This window comes from Oncorhynchus gorbuscha, linkage group LG22 (genome assembly GCF_021184085.1).
Source record: "Oncorhynchus gorbuscha isolate QuinsamMale2020 ecotype Even-year linkage group LG22, OgorEven_v1.0, whole genome shotgun sequence".
Classification (NCBI taxonomy): Eukaryota; Metazoa; Chordata; class Actinopteri; order Salmoniformes; family Salmonidae; genus Oncorhynchus; species Oncorhynchus gorbuscha.
In genome coordinates this window covers 4,432,060-4,446,676 of record NC_060194.1, presented here as the reverse complement: position 1 = coordinate 4,446,676, position 14,617 = coordinate 4,432,060, and the positions used below count along the sequence as shown (strand labels likewise).

At 42.4% G+C, this 14,617-nt stretch overlaps 1 protein-coding gene across 2 annotated transcripts in view; it reads left to right on the top strand.

Moving 5' to 3' along the window:
• LOC124009746 (arf-GAP with SH3 domain, ANK repeat and PH domain-containing protein 1-like) overlaps positions 1-14,617 on the top strand; it is a 154,475-nt gene that overhangs the window by 108,393 nt on the left and 31,465 nt on the right. For both annotated transcript variants that reach the window (XM_046321892.1, XM_046321891.1), the window contains 5 exons: positions 2,184-2,253; positions 2,466-2,553; positions 6,076-6,124; positions 6,758-6,924; positions 12,136-12,269. In XM_046321892.1, the coding sequence (XP_046177848.1) occupies positions 2,184-2,253; positions 2,466-2,553; positions 6,076-6,124; positions 6,758-6,924; positions 12,136-12,269 (508 nt within the window). The remainder of the gene's footprint in view (positions 1-2,183; positions 2,254-2,465; positions 2,554-6,075; positions 6,125-6,757; positions 6,925-12,135; positions 12,270-14,617) is intronic.

Here is a 14,617-nt window from a genome sequence, read left to right as displayed (position 1 = left end):
TGGATGGGTGAAAGAGTGGATGGATGGGTAAATTTGTAGATGTGGTGATGTGAACGCTGACTTACAATACAGTGCCTTCAGAAAGTATTCACACACGCCTGAATTAACAATTTGTTAAATAGATCTTTTGTGTCATGGGCCTACACACAATACCCCATAATGTCAAAGTGGAATGAGGTTATTTTGAAAATGTTTATTTTACAAATGAATTTGCAAAGAAATGCTGAAGAGTCAATACGTATTCAACCCTTTTGTTATGGCCTAATTAAGTTCAGGAGTAAATATTTGCTTAACAAGTCAAGTAATAAGTTGCATGGACTCACTCTGTGTGCTATAATAGTGTTTAAGATAATTTTTTAATGACGACTGTAACAGTTTTGACTTGTTGTTTGTTTGGGGTGCCAGGTAGGCGGTGTCTACCAGAGAAAAATTATAGATTTGTCCTTTTTGTTTGGGAGGGAATGAGATCTGGATAGTCCGTCAAGTCTATACCAACTTGCAGGTTCCTTGGTGGAAGAGTGGGGTAACATCTCACAGCAAGAACTGGCAAATCTGGTGCAGTCCATGAGAAGGAGATGCACTGCAGTACTTAAAGCAGCTGGTGGCCACACCAGATACTGACTGTTACTTTTGATTTTGACCCCCCCTTTGTTCAGGGACACATTATTCCATTTCTGTTAGTCACATGTCTGTGGAACTTGTTCAGTTTATGTCTCAGTTGTTGAATCTTGTTATGTTCATACAAATATTTACACAGTGAGTTAACAGTGAGAGGACATTTCTTTTTTTTGCTGAGTTTGAATACAGGAAATAATTAAAAGTCCGTTCCAATACCATATTTACATGTGCAGGGATACTGGAGCGATAGAGGTGGATATGTATAGGAGTAAGGTGACTAGGCATCAGGATATAAGATAAACAGAGTAGCAGCAGCTTCTATATGAGTGGGTCTGCAGGTGTGTAGAGTCGGTATAAATCTCTGTGCATATTATGTGTGAGCGAGAAGATGACGGAGCGAGTTTTGTTCAAGAGCCTGTTGGTGTCAGACTTGATGCACCGTTACCTCATGCCATGTGGCTGCAAAGAAAGTAGTCTATGGCTTGAGTGGTTAGGGTCTTTGATGATTCTCTGGGGCCTTCTTTTTGCACTGCCTGATATAGGTGCTGGATGGCAGGGAGCTCGGCCCCAGTGATGTACTGGGCTGTCTGCATAACCCTCTGTAGCGCCATGCGATCGAGAGCGGTGCTATTACCATACCAAGCAGTGATGCAGCCAATACAAGCAGTGATGCAGCCAATACAAGCAGTGATGCAGCCAATACAAGCAGTGATGTAGCCAATACAAGCAGTGATGCAGCCAATACAAGCAGTGATGCAGCCAATACAAGCAGTGATGCAGCCAATACAAGCAGTGATGCAGCCAATACAAGCAGTGATGCAGCCATTACAAGCAGTGATGCAGCCATTACAAGCAGTGATGCAGCCAATACAAGCAGTGATGCAGCCAATACAAGCAGTGATGCAGCCAATACAAGCAGTGATGCAGCCAGTACAAGCAGTGATGCTTGTCATTGGCAAGGACTCATGACTTTTTTAGGATAAAAATAAATGGAATTAGATCTAAGCACAGGCAAAATCCTAGAGGAAAACCTGGTTGTCTGCTTTCCACTAGACACTGGGAGACAAATTCACCTTTCAGTAGGACAATAACCTAAAACACAAGGCCAAATATACACTGGAATTGCTTACCAAGACCACAGTGAATGTTCCTGTCTGGCCTAGTTACAGTGTTGACTTAAATAGGCTTGAAAATCTATGGCAAGCAGGTGTGCAAAGCTCTTAAAGACTTACTGAGAAAAATTCACATCTGTAATCACTGCCAAAGGTGATTCTAACATGTATTGACTCAGGGGTATATACTTATGTCAATTAAATATTTATGTTTTTAATTTCCAATAAATTTGCAAATATTTCTAAAAACATGTTTTCACTTTTGTCATTATGGGCTATTGTGTGTAGATGGGTGAGATTTTTTAAAATCCATTTTGATTTCATGCTGTAACATTACAACATTTGGAAAAGGTCAAGGGGTATGAATACTTTCTGATGTTTGTCTGGGTTTACATTTGTAAGATTAAGAAGTGTAAAAAATGTTATTCCTAAATGTATTTCCTTTTTTCCTAGGTTACGGAAGGTGTGGCAACGGAGGAAATGTTCTGTGAAGAGCGGCATTCTCACTATCGCACATGCCACAGTGAGTAGTACTATATTGCACTACATTACCCATAATCCATTGCAACACCGCAACACAGTATCACTCTTGTCCAGAAGCCAAATCCTACCGGACAAAAATAATTTGAACCAACGTTCTATCAACATGTCATATCTTTTCAAAATACTGATGTTCAACAACTGGCTGATTTCTTCACCTATTGCGTATGTTATTTATCTCTGTCTGTCATCTAGTCTAACCGACAGCCGGTGAGACTGAACCTACTGACCTGCCAGGTCAAACCCAGTGGGGAGGACAAGAAGTGCTTTGACCTCATCTCCCGTGAGTTCCTATAATATTATTTTAGAATAATATAATATATGATTATGTATTTCCTATAATATCATATATCAATGACATGATAAATTAGCAGACAGTTTTACTAATAATTGACTCTACAGGAATGGAGTCGGCCGTCTGCACCAGACCTGGGTTGAATACTGTATGTGAAATACTTTCACATACTTGGGCTGTGCCTGATACAATGCAGTAATAGTTGTCAAAATCTTAAATAAATAGTCATAGCTCAATAGCTAATCATAGTGCACCCCCTAATCGTAGCTAATCATAAAGCACATCAACTTTTTTGAAGGAGAACGTAATCCCTTAGAATATACTATTTCTTGGTAGCAGTGGAGTGAGGGAGACATACAAGTGCCGTAGCTAAACAAGCTAGCAGTTACAGACTGGGAATGGCAATTTAGCAGTTATCAGACTGGGTTAGCAAGCAAACACTTGGCAGACTGGGGCTAGCAGTTAGCAGACCGGGTCAGGCAAGCTAGCAGTTAGCAGACCGGGGCAAGCCGTCTAGAAGTTAACAGACTGGTGCTAGCAAGTTAGCTTTTGGGGGACGTCGCGATGGGGGTAAGTCTGTTTTTGCCTCTTCGTGCGGTTGATGTCGATAGACCAGTCGTAGAATTAGTAGGGTTCCAAGTAGCTCTAGGTAGCTAGTAAGCCGTGGTTAGCAGAATGGGCCTTCAGCGGGCGTCGAGCCTGAGGGACGTGTTGGAATCCTTGGGCAGATTGTCGGTATTCCAGTCGTAGAGGATCGGTGGGGTTCTGTGCCCCGTACCGGCAGTAGAAGGGGTCCGGATATTTTAGCCCAGATTGTGGTTAGCTAGTTGCGAAGATCCAGATGAAAATGTTCAGAGTTTGCGGTAGGAATCCGGGTAGATGTGGAATAAAAAAATGAAATAAAAATAATAGGTCCGTTATGCTGTGGTTTGAGTCACGTTGTTCCAACTGGCGAGAGCTTTCCGAGCTAAAGGTTAGCTGATGACCGCTAGCAATGGTTTGCTGACTGATAGCTGGTAGGGTAGTTAGCTGGCTAGATTCAGTTGAGGGATTCCAGATCTGAATTAAATAGAAATACTTAAGAAAAAGAACAGATCCACGCCACATTGAATGAGGCGGGTTGCAGGAGAGTATTTGGAAGTTGAGGTTTAGGAAAATATTTTTTAAATGATATGCGAAAATAAAGATATATACAAGGGACACGACAGGACAAACACTTCTGACTGCTACACCATCTTGGATTCAAAAGTCTTAAGTACATTTTAGCAATTCCATTTATTTTTGATACTTAAGTATTTTTAAAATCAAATACATTTAGACTTTTACTCAAGTTACTCAACCACTTTTAGTCTTAATCTTCAGGACACTACTCACTGTTTAGCACATGACCTCACATGTGAATCCTTAAAGAGATGGGTGGGGCTAAGGCTTAAGAGGGCGTGAACAATGCCGAACGGGTGTTGAGATGGGTGTTCCACTAGGTACCAAAACATTCAAAGGCCATTTTCTCAAAAGTGAGGTTGCAAGTTTATCAACTTTCAAAGCAGAATTTAATTTCCCATGAATATGGATGTTAGTACAGAATGGTCTGATCAACCTTTAAAGAGATGAGTGGGGCTAAGGCTTAAGAGGGTGTGAACAATGCTGAATGGGTGTAGACAAACAAGGGCTCTTCAATAGTAGTACCAAAACATTGAAAGACGGTTTTCTCAAAAGTGAGTTTCCAAGTTGGTCAACATTCAAAGTAATTCATACTGTTTGTTAGTGCGTATGCGTCAGAACATGGCGGCAGTTGGGAACATGGCATTAGCATGACGTTTGTGCCTTGAAATGTATGTTATTAAATGTGGAAACACATTGAAAAGAACCTATGGATTCAGCCTTGTATATATAGCTATTTTTAGCTTGTATATATAGCTAACCAAGTCATTACAAAACTTAGTCAGACAACATGAAAAACGACAAGTAATCTAGTAAAAACCATTGAATTCACAAGAGTATAAAACAGCAAATTAAAAACATTGACAGGTCAAGGAATCAGCCTCAAAATCTTTCATCAGTGATTTAATAACACCAATCGGGACAAGTTCTTCCAGTTTAAAATTATTTTGGAAGGTGTTCCAAGACGATGGCGCAGAGTAAAAAATTAAAAAGCACTTCTTTACCAAATTAAGTTCGGACATTTGGAACAGTTAGCAGAGAACGAAGAGAATACCCACCACATTTCTGAACAATAAAAATGCACAAAAAAAAGGTAGTAAACCCAAAATGTAAATAAAAGTATACCAGTGACTGAGCCTACAAGTGACTAGAGAAGGCCAGCCAACCCTGGTATACAAAGTGCAGTGGTGAATAAGGGTTTTGCAGTGCCATGGTAAAGAGTGTCAATTGATCTCAAACACTGAGCGGAAGCATTCATATATAAAATATCCCCATAGTCTAGTAAAGGCATAACTGTAGCTGATACTAGCCTCCTTCTGGCTTCAAAAGAAAAACAGGCCTTATTCCTAAAATAAAATCCCAATTTCAGCTTCAATTTTTTTGTAAGTTGTTGAATATGCAATTTAAAAGAGAGGCCGTCATCAATTAACATTCCAAGATATTTATGAGGTTACAACCTCAATCTCCTTGCCCTGACAGGTAGTAATAGGTGAAAGGTTCAGAGAGTTTAGTTTTGTCAGTATTGAGGATAAGCTTCAATTGACACAAGGTACAGTGGGGAGAACAAGTATTTGATACACTGCCAATTTGCAGGTTTTCCTACTTTCAAAGCATGTAGAGGTCTGTATTTTTTAAAATCATAGGTACACTTCAACTGTGAGAGACAGAATCTAAAACAAAAATCCAGAAAATCACATTTCCACCTCCATACAGACCTCTACATGCTTTGTAAGTAGGAAAACCTGCAAAATCTGCAGTGTAGCAAATACTTGTTCTCCCCACTGTATGTTGAACAGTATAAAAAGCAGTTTGCATGTTCTGGAAAGCTTTTTTAAGAGACGAGGCACGAGCTATGACCAAGCATCATTACAACTGAGGATATATTTTGGAAAGTTATGATCATTGTAGCCGGACTTCTTTTGATCTATCCCATTAGTCTTTGAGAGATACGAGACAAATCAGTGCAGATGTCGCGGTATCTGACGGAAGGCAATGATATATCCTGCTGTTTGAATAAAGACAAATCCTTAAAAAAAGAAAGTGACACTGTGAAGGACTAACGCAGGGATGGACCCCCTGTCTGCTACCACTATACCAAAACACGGCACACACCTCAATGTTCAAGTATTTGGAAGTATTTTATGTGTTTCACCGAAAACTTGCTCCGAGACAGTGAGGGAGAAGCCCCTTGTCTTTCTGTGTGTGTAAAAATAGGGCTCCGACAGTGTTTTTACTTCTAGTCATTCTAATCTAGTAATATGCTATGCTATGCTATGCTATGCTATGCTATGCTATGCTATGCTATGCTATGCTATGCACTAAGGTATGTCTGTCATTTCTCTTTTACAGATAATCGCACATATCATTTCCAGGCCGAAGATGAACAGGAGTTTGTGATGTAAGATAATCTACTATATGGTGTGTGTGCATGTGCACACCTGAATGTCAGTGCTCAGTATGAAGGAGACTCTGAACATGGTGTTCAGTGCATTTGGGGACTGTAAAATATGGTGGGGGATCTGTTTGTGCTTCCCACTGGTCCTTGGGTCCTTGTTAAGGTCAACGGCATCATGAACCTTACCCAGTACTAGGACATTTTAGTTAAAAACCTGGTTGCCTCTGTCAAGAGGCTGAAACTTGGCCACAAATGGATCTTCAGAAAGACAATAACCCCAAGCACACATCAACATTATTAATTGACCACAAAAAGAAATAAGGAATGGTCTAAGAACCCTCCCAATGTATTATCCAATCTCATGAAACATTTTTTTTTGTTTTTATCTCGGTGCCATTATCCTCGTAAGGTGAAGTATTGAAAGCAGGGGAGACAATAATTTTGTCCCCTCTCTTTGAGAAACAAAATGTATGACGTTTTAAACAAAATCTCTTTCTCTGAGAAATTGTATTAGTATAGAATAATGTCCCCATTTTTCTAGCGTACAATATAGCTCAGTATTTGAATGATTTATTTTCTGAAGTCCTTTTTGCTCAAGGGTGTCACTGTATACAGTATATATATATGTGTGTGCAGCTGGATATCGGTGCTGACCAACAGTAAAGAGGAGGCACTGAACAAGGCGTTCCACGGGGAGCAGAGTACAGGAGGAGAGGACACCCTGGAGGACCTGACCAAAGCCATCATAGAAGACGTGCTACGGATACCTGGCAACGAAATCTGCTGTGACTGTGGTGCAGCTGGTGAGTGAGAGAGTGGGTGTCTGTTTGGACCGGAGATCTTCATCAGGCACCTTGTACGTTGTTGTTGACTCTGCCTCCTCTGTAGGTAGGCTGGTGAGTGAGAGAGTGTGTGTCTGTTTACGCCCTCATGTGGTTTGTGATCTCTCATCACCCCAAAACATATAGTAATAACAATAATAATAGATTTATTTTATATCGCGTTTTTCATTACAAAGACAATCTCAAATACACTTTTAAAACGAACAACAACAAATGTAGATCTGGCAGGTCTTGGGCGATGATCTTCTACTCCACAGCTTCAGATGGTAAGGCCAGGCAGTTCAGAAAGGCTAGTTTAAGCGGATGGTCCATTACTGAAGCGTAGCACTCATCTGGGTGACGCTTCGGCAGCTATAAGCGCCAGAAAAACCAACAATCCTCGGCAGTAGTTAGGAATGTGGTGGAAATTATAACCAAAAGGAAGAGGGAGACTGTGGATTCTTCAAACAACAACTTTATTCTAAGATTTGCAAAAATGGAGTGGTTAACCATCCACTCAACAGTGCAGAGTTAAAAGCCCAACGAACGGTTGGCTCTCAGTTTTTTATAGAAAGTACAACTTGTCTTCGTGGCAGTTTAGCAGATGGGTGGAAACGGCGACGGTTTGTCTATGCCGATTAAGATAGCATGAGAGCTCAACTGTTATAACTGTGTTTTGTCACAGTTCACACTATAATGTGCTCCTTCCTGCAAGTTTCCACACAGCTGACTTCCTGCAGATAGTAAAACCACGGGATGTCTCACCCAAAAGGATCTTACGCCCAGTCTTATGAATAACTCTCAAAAAGACAAGCTTGTATCAGGTTGGAATAGTTCATTAAGTTACCCTCACCCTGGGGTATGAATGTACAGCAATGGTCACCTATCATTTGGCGCCCTCTGCAGGAGATGTGATGCTACTACTACAGCGAACTTGCCTTCCGGTGATGTGGCCTCCTGTGTACAGGGATCTGTGGCTATTCATTAAGTTACCCTCACCCTGGGGTATGAATGTACAGCAATGGTCACCTATCATTTGGCGCCCTCTGCAGGAGATGTGATGCTACTACTACAGCGAACTTCCCTTCCGGTGATGTGGCCTCCTGTGTACAGGGATCTGTGGCTATTCTTTCATGTGTCGTACCTTGTTTATTTGTCACTGAGATTCAACAATAGTGTCTGAAATGACAACACTATATCTACTAGAATCTGCAACTAACACCCTTATGCAAACATGGTCTCAAACACATGGCCCCCTATGTTCTTAGCCTTCTGCTACAAATACGTTTGCACATCATCATTCCATCTAACCCATAACACGTTAGTCACTGCTGCTAGTCCACTTATATAGTTACAAACATACTAAAACATGCTCAAGTCAATTGTGCTATATATCATCCAGAAAGCCATATGTATTGATACGCCTTAACATGAGAATTCTGTTAACATGGTAAAGCTTTTTCAACCCAAATTTAGAATGACAGTCTTTAGGGCTTCCCGTTGAGTCGATCACTCAAATTGAAGACCTTCAACTAAGCACACACGGTTAGAATGTACATCTACAAACAGGGGACCGTATATAGACAGTTTGTCATGACAGCCCTTGTTCATCCCTGTTTTACAATGTAACGAGTGACATGCTAATAACAGATCTCAGTGCATTGGAATCTAAATTACAATAAGCTTCCCAGTGTGTAAACCTCCAAAATCAATCCTGAATAAATGTACAGACACAGTTGACCACCCCCCTCCTTCCCTGCACTCGTCTTCCAGCATCTATTCAAATCAAATCAAATGTTATTTGTCACTTTCACATGGTTAGCAGATGTTAATGCGAGTGTAGCGAAATGCTTGTGCTTCTAGTTCCGACAATGCAGTAATAACCAACAAGTAATCTAACTAACAATTCCAAAACTACTGTCTTATACACAGTGTAAGGGGATAAAGAATATATACATTAAAAAAACATACAAAATAAAATCCACTTCCTGTGTTAGAGGATTCTCCCACCTCACTAGTATAAGGGCAGATCCTATTCTCCCACCTCACTAGTATAAGGGCAGATCCTATGCTCTGTCTACTTGTATTCTGTAAATACAGAAGAAATTATGCAGTTATACACTATTCCCCTCTCCCCCTCTCCTCCTTCTCTCTCTCTCCTCTCCCCCTCTTTCACTCCATGTGTATCTGTCCCATTCCTTCTCTCCCCCTCTTTCACTCCATGTGTATCTGTCCCATTCCTTCTCTCCCCCGTCTCCCCCTCTTTGACTCCATGTGTATCTGTCCCATTCCTTCTCTCTCCCCTCTTTCACTCCATGTGTATCTGTCCCATTCCTTCTCTCTTCCCTCTTTCACTCCATGTGTATCTGCCCCATTCCTTCTCTCCCCCTCTTTCACTCCATGTGTATCTGTCCCATTCCTTCTGTCTCCTCTCCCCCTCTCCCCCTCTCCTTCCTCCTCTCCCCCTCTTTCACTCCATGTGTATCTGTCCCATTCCTTCTCTCTCCCCCTCTTTCACTCCATGTGTATCTGTCCCATTCCTTCTCCTCTCCCCCTCTCCCCCTCTCCCCCATGTGTATCTCCATTCCTCCTCTCCCCTCTTTCACTCCATGTGTATCTGTCCCATTCCTCCTCTCCCCCTCTTTCACTCCATGTGTATCTGTCCCATTCCTTCTCTCTCCTCTCCCCCTCCTTGACTCCATGTGTATCTGCCCCATTCCTTTCTCTCTCCCCCTCTCCCCCTCTTTCACACTCCATGTGTATCTGTCCCATTCCTTCTCTCTCCCCCTCTTTCACTCCATGTGTATCTGTCCCATTCCTTCTCCTCTCCCCCTCTCTTTCCTCCTGTGTATCTCTCCTTCCTCCTCTCCATGTGTATCCCCTCTTTCACTCCATGTGTATCTGTCCCATTCCTCCTCTCCCCCTCTTTCACTCCATGTGTATCTGTCCCATTCCTCCTCTCCCCCTCTTTCACTCCATGTGTATCTGTCCCATTCCTTCTCTCTCCTCTCCCCCTCCTTGACTCCATGTGTATCTGCCCCATTCCTTCTCTCTCCCCCTCTCCCCCTCTTTCACTCCATGTGTATCTGCCCCATTCCTCCTCTCCCCCTCTTTCACTCCATGTGTATCTGTCCCATTCCTTCTCCTCTCCCCCTCTTTGACTCCATGTGTATCTGTCCCATTCCTTCTCTCTCCTCTCCCCCTCTTTGACTCCATGTGTATCTGTCCCATTCCTTCTCTCTCCTCTCCCCCTCTTTGACTCCATGTGTATCTGTCCCATTCCTTCTCTCTCCTCTCCCCCTCTTTGACTCCATGTGTATCTGTCCCATTCCTTCTCTCTTCTCTCCCCTCTTTGACTCCATGTGTATCTGTCCCATTCCTTCTCTCTCCTCTCCCCCTCTTTGACTCCATGTGTATCTGTCCCATTCCTCCTCTCTCCCTCTTTCACTCCATGTGTATCTGTCCCATTCCTCCTCTCCCCCTCTTTCACTCCATGTGTATCTGCCCCATTCCTTCTCTCTCCTCTCCCCCTCTTTGACTCCATGTGTATCTGCCCCATTCCTCCTCTCTCCCTCTTTCACCCCGTTCTTCCTCTCTTTTTCTTCTCCCTTTCTCTTTGTTCTCATTAAACAGCCACCCAATATTTGCATGGCTTTTCAAATGCATTCATTTAAAGGGTGCCATCTGCTTCCCGCATCTTTCGCATTGCAATGTTTTTTGAGTATTGACAAAACAATACACATTAATGAAGTCATTCTTCAATGCTTAACAATTTGGTTTGTTATTTATATCTCGTGTAATTGTGTCTTAAATCCCTACATAAACCTTCGATTGTTTTTGTGTTGTCAATTTACTTCAGTGGGTACATTTACATTCACACACTACAATTATTGTGAGTACTGAGATTAATATAATAGTTTGATAAAATGTTTACATGCTTTCCAAGAAGAATGATTTCCCTGATAATCAGGTAGCCTGATCTGATAATCAGGTAGCCTGATCTGATAATCAGGTAGCCTGATCTGAAATCAGGTAGCCTGATCTGATAATCAGGTAGCCTGATCTGATAATCAGGTAGCCTGATCTGATAATCAGGTAGCCTGATCTGATAATCAGGTAGCCTGATGGAACTTTGATAAATGCAGAAAAGTCCCTAACCAAAATAAATGTTCCGAAACAGCGACTTGTTATTTTTGGGGGGCCAATTTGATTCTGAGTTTGGACATGTAAAGTTTGTTTGTTTTAAAACTATACTTCACTCGTGCGTAAGAGGGAGGCTTGCGTTGCTAGGCGCAGATCAAATACACTGCTGTTTACATATCCTAATAATTAGAAAGATTGCAAAATAATACAGCCATTTTAATCAACATATGCTTACTTCGATTATGACCTTACACCGATTAAGATAAGCAGAGTAAGGTATTTGTATGACTAATGCCATACTCGGCCTACTGCAATAATCCGTTTAATATTGAATTATTAGTGTGCATGTAAACATAATCAATGTTTATTCAGTTAAGGGCATTGACTCAGCTTGGTGTTAAGCCTGGAGGATCTTTGTATATAAAAGCAACTGCATGCATTGGCTTTGATGGATGCCTGTTTAATTTGTATTGAATTTGACCCTTTATTTAACTAGGCAAGTCAGTTAAGAACAAATTCTTATTTAAAATGACGGCCTACACCAGCTAAACCGGGTGCGCCACCCTATGGGACTCCCAATCAGGGCTGGTTGTGATACAGCCTGGAATCGAACCAGGGTCTGTAGTGACACCTCTAGCACTGATATGCAGTTCCTTAGACCACTACGCCACTCGGGAGCCCAACATTCAACATTTGATAACCCTGGCCTCAGTACTGTTTGGCTCTGATGTCCCTTATAAGCAGCACCTCAGTCAATCAGACTGACAGACTGACAGAGAGACCGTTGTCTGGATGTTTAAAGCGCCCTCAACTTCTGTCGTCTTATTGTTTAGGAATTTCCCATCCTCTTTTGTATTGTTTTTTGTATTATTGATAAGGAGAGCGATAGCGTTGAATGAGAGGGGTCCTAGAGCGAGGGGAGTGTACAGTATAAAGCGGTGGTACCAGGATTCGATCCCATGCACACGGGTATAATGTATAGTGTGTGCTGAAGGTGGAGACCCGCTAGACGCCCCAGACATTGTTGTCATCTGTTCTCTCTTTTTGCAGAGCCAAAATGGCTGTCTACTAATCTCGGCATCCTGACGTGTATCGAGTGCTCTGGGATCCACAGGGAGATGGGTGTCCACATCTCCCGCATCCAGTCCATGGAGCTAGACAAACTGGGGAGCTCCGAACTCTTGGTATGTTGACGCGTACACTGAGTGTACGAAACATTATGGACACCTGCTCTTTCCATGACATAGACTGACCAGGTGAATCCAGTTGAAAGCTATGGTCCCTTTTTAATGTCTCTTGTAAAAACATTGAGACATGAATTGTGTCTGTGCCATTCAGAGGGTGAAAACCAAAGATTTAAGTGCCTTTGAACGGGTTATGGTAGTAGGTAGACCTGCCACGCTGCTGGGGTTTTCACGTTCAACAGTTTCCCGTGTGTATTAAGAATGGTCCACCACCCAATGGACATCCAGCCAACTTGACACAACTGTGGGAAGCATTGGATTCCAAATGGGCCAGCATCCCTGTGGAACACTTTCGACACCTTGTAGAGTCAACATGGGCCAGCATCCCTGTGGAACGCTTTCGACACCTTGTAGAGTCAACATGGGCCAGCATCCCTGTGGAACACTTTCGACACCTTGTAGAGTCCATGTCCCGTCGAATTGAGGCTGCTCTGAGGGCAGAAGGGGGGGGTGCAAATCAATATTAGGAAGGTGTTCTTAATGTTTTGTACACTCGGTGTATACTGGTATCCTGACACATCTTGAGGCTCCAGGGCCACACAATTTGTTTGTCAAAATGAATTTCCGGGCCGTAAGGAGGGGCCGTTCTTTCAAAAATGATATAGGTCCATTATAATTCGACATACTTTCTATCAGGTTTTAAACATTCAAGTTTAGCTTGGAGTCATTTTTTTTATTCACAATATAAAAATAAATATGTTGGTGTATTTGTGTTACTCAATGAGATGCATGATGTGTTTGACATTGGCATTATGCAATGAATGTATATGTTATGTTTGTGATGGTTTCCATGACTCAGACTAATTTATCTCTATGGAATTACTCCATATTTTTAGTCTAGGACTCTGCTTAATCTCGTTCCTAATTTCTTTGTCCAGGTGTGTTATTTTGTATATATACTGTCCAAGACAATGTTCCCTGTCAACATGGACTTTTATTGTACCTTAGGTTAATCATAGTGCCTTGTAAAATCACTCAGACCCCTTAGATTTCCTCACATTTAGTGTTAAATTAAATCTATTTTAATCCCACTTTGTATTTTTTTGTCAACTATCTACACAAAATACACTATAATGTCAAAGTGAAAGAAAAATGTTGTTGTAATAATAATTACTATATATATATTTATATATATATACACTGCTCAAAAAAATAAAGGGAACACTAAAATAACACATCCTAGATCTGAATTAATTAAATATTCTTATTAAATACTTTTTTCTTTACATAGTTGAATGTGCTGACAACAAAATCACACACAAATTATCAATGGAAATCAAATTTATCAACCCACGGAGGTCTGCATTTGGAGTCACACTCAAAATTAAAGTGGAAAACCACACTACAGGCTGATCCAACTTTGATGTAATGTCCTTAAAACAAGTCAAAATGAGGCTCAGTAATGTGTGTGGCCTCCACGTGCCTGTATGACCTCCCTACAACGCCTGGGCGTACTCCTGAGGGATCTCCTCCCAGACCTGGATTAAAGCATCCACCAACTCCTGGACAGTCTGTGGTGCAACGTGGTGTTGGTGGATGGAGCGAGACATGATGTCCCAGATGTGCTCAATTGGATTTAGGTCTGGGGAACGGGCGGGCCAGTCCATAGCATCAATGCCTTCCTCTTGCAGGAACTGCTGACACACTCCAGCCACATGAGGTCTAGCATTGTCTTGCATTAGGAGGAACCCAGGGCCAACCGCACCAGCATATGGTCTCACAGGGGGTCTGAGGATCTCATCTCGGTACATAATGGCAGTCAGGCTACCTCTGGCGAGCACATGGAGGGCTGTGCGGACCCCCAAATAAATGCCACCCCACACCATGACTGACCCACCGCCAAACCGGTCATGCTGGAGGATGTTGCAGGCAGCAGAACGGTGTCTCCAGACTCTGTCACGTCTGTCACGTGCTCAGTGTGAACCTGCTTCCATCTGTGAAGAGCACAGGGCGCCAGTGGCGAATTTGCCAATCTTGGTGTTCTCTGGCAAATGCCAAACGTCCTGCACGATGTTGGGCTGTAAGCACAACCCCCACCTGTGGACATCGGGCCCTCATACCACCCTCATGGAGTCTGTTTCTGACTGTTTGAGCAGACACATGCACATTTGTGGCCGGCTGGAGGTCATTTTGCAGGGCTCCTTCTGCTCCTCCTTTCACAAAGGCGGAAGTAGTGGTACTGCTGCTGGGTTGTTGCCCAACCTCCTCCACATCTCCTGATGTACACTGGCCTGTTTCCTGGTAGCACCTCCATGCTCTGGACATTACGCTGACAGACACAGCAAACC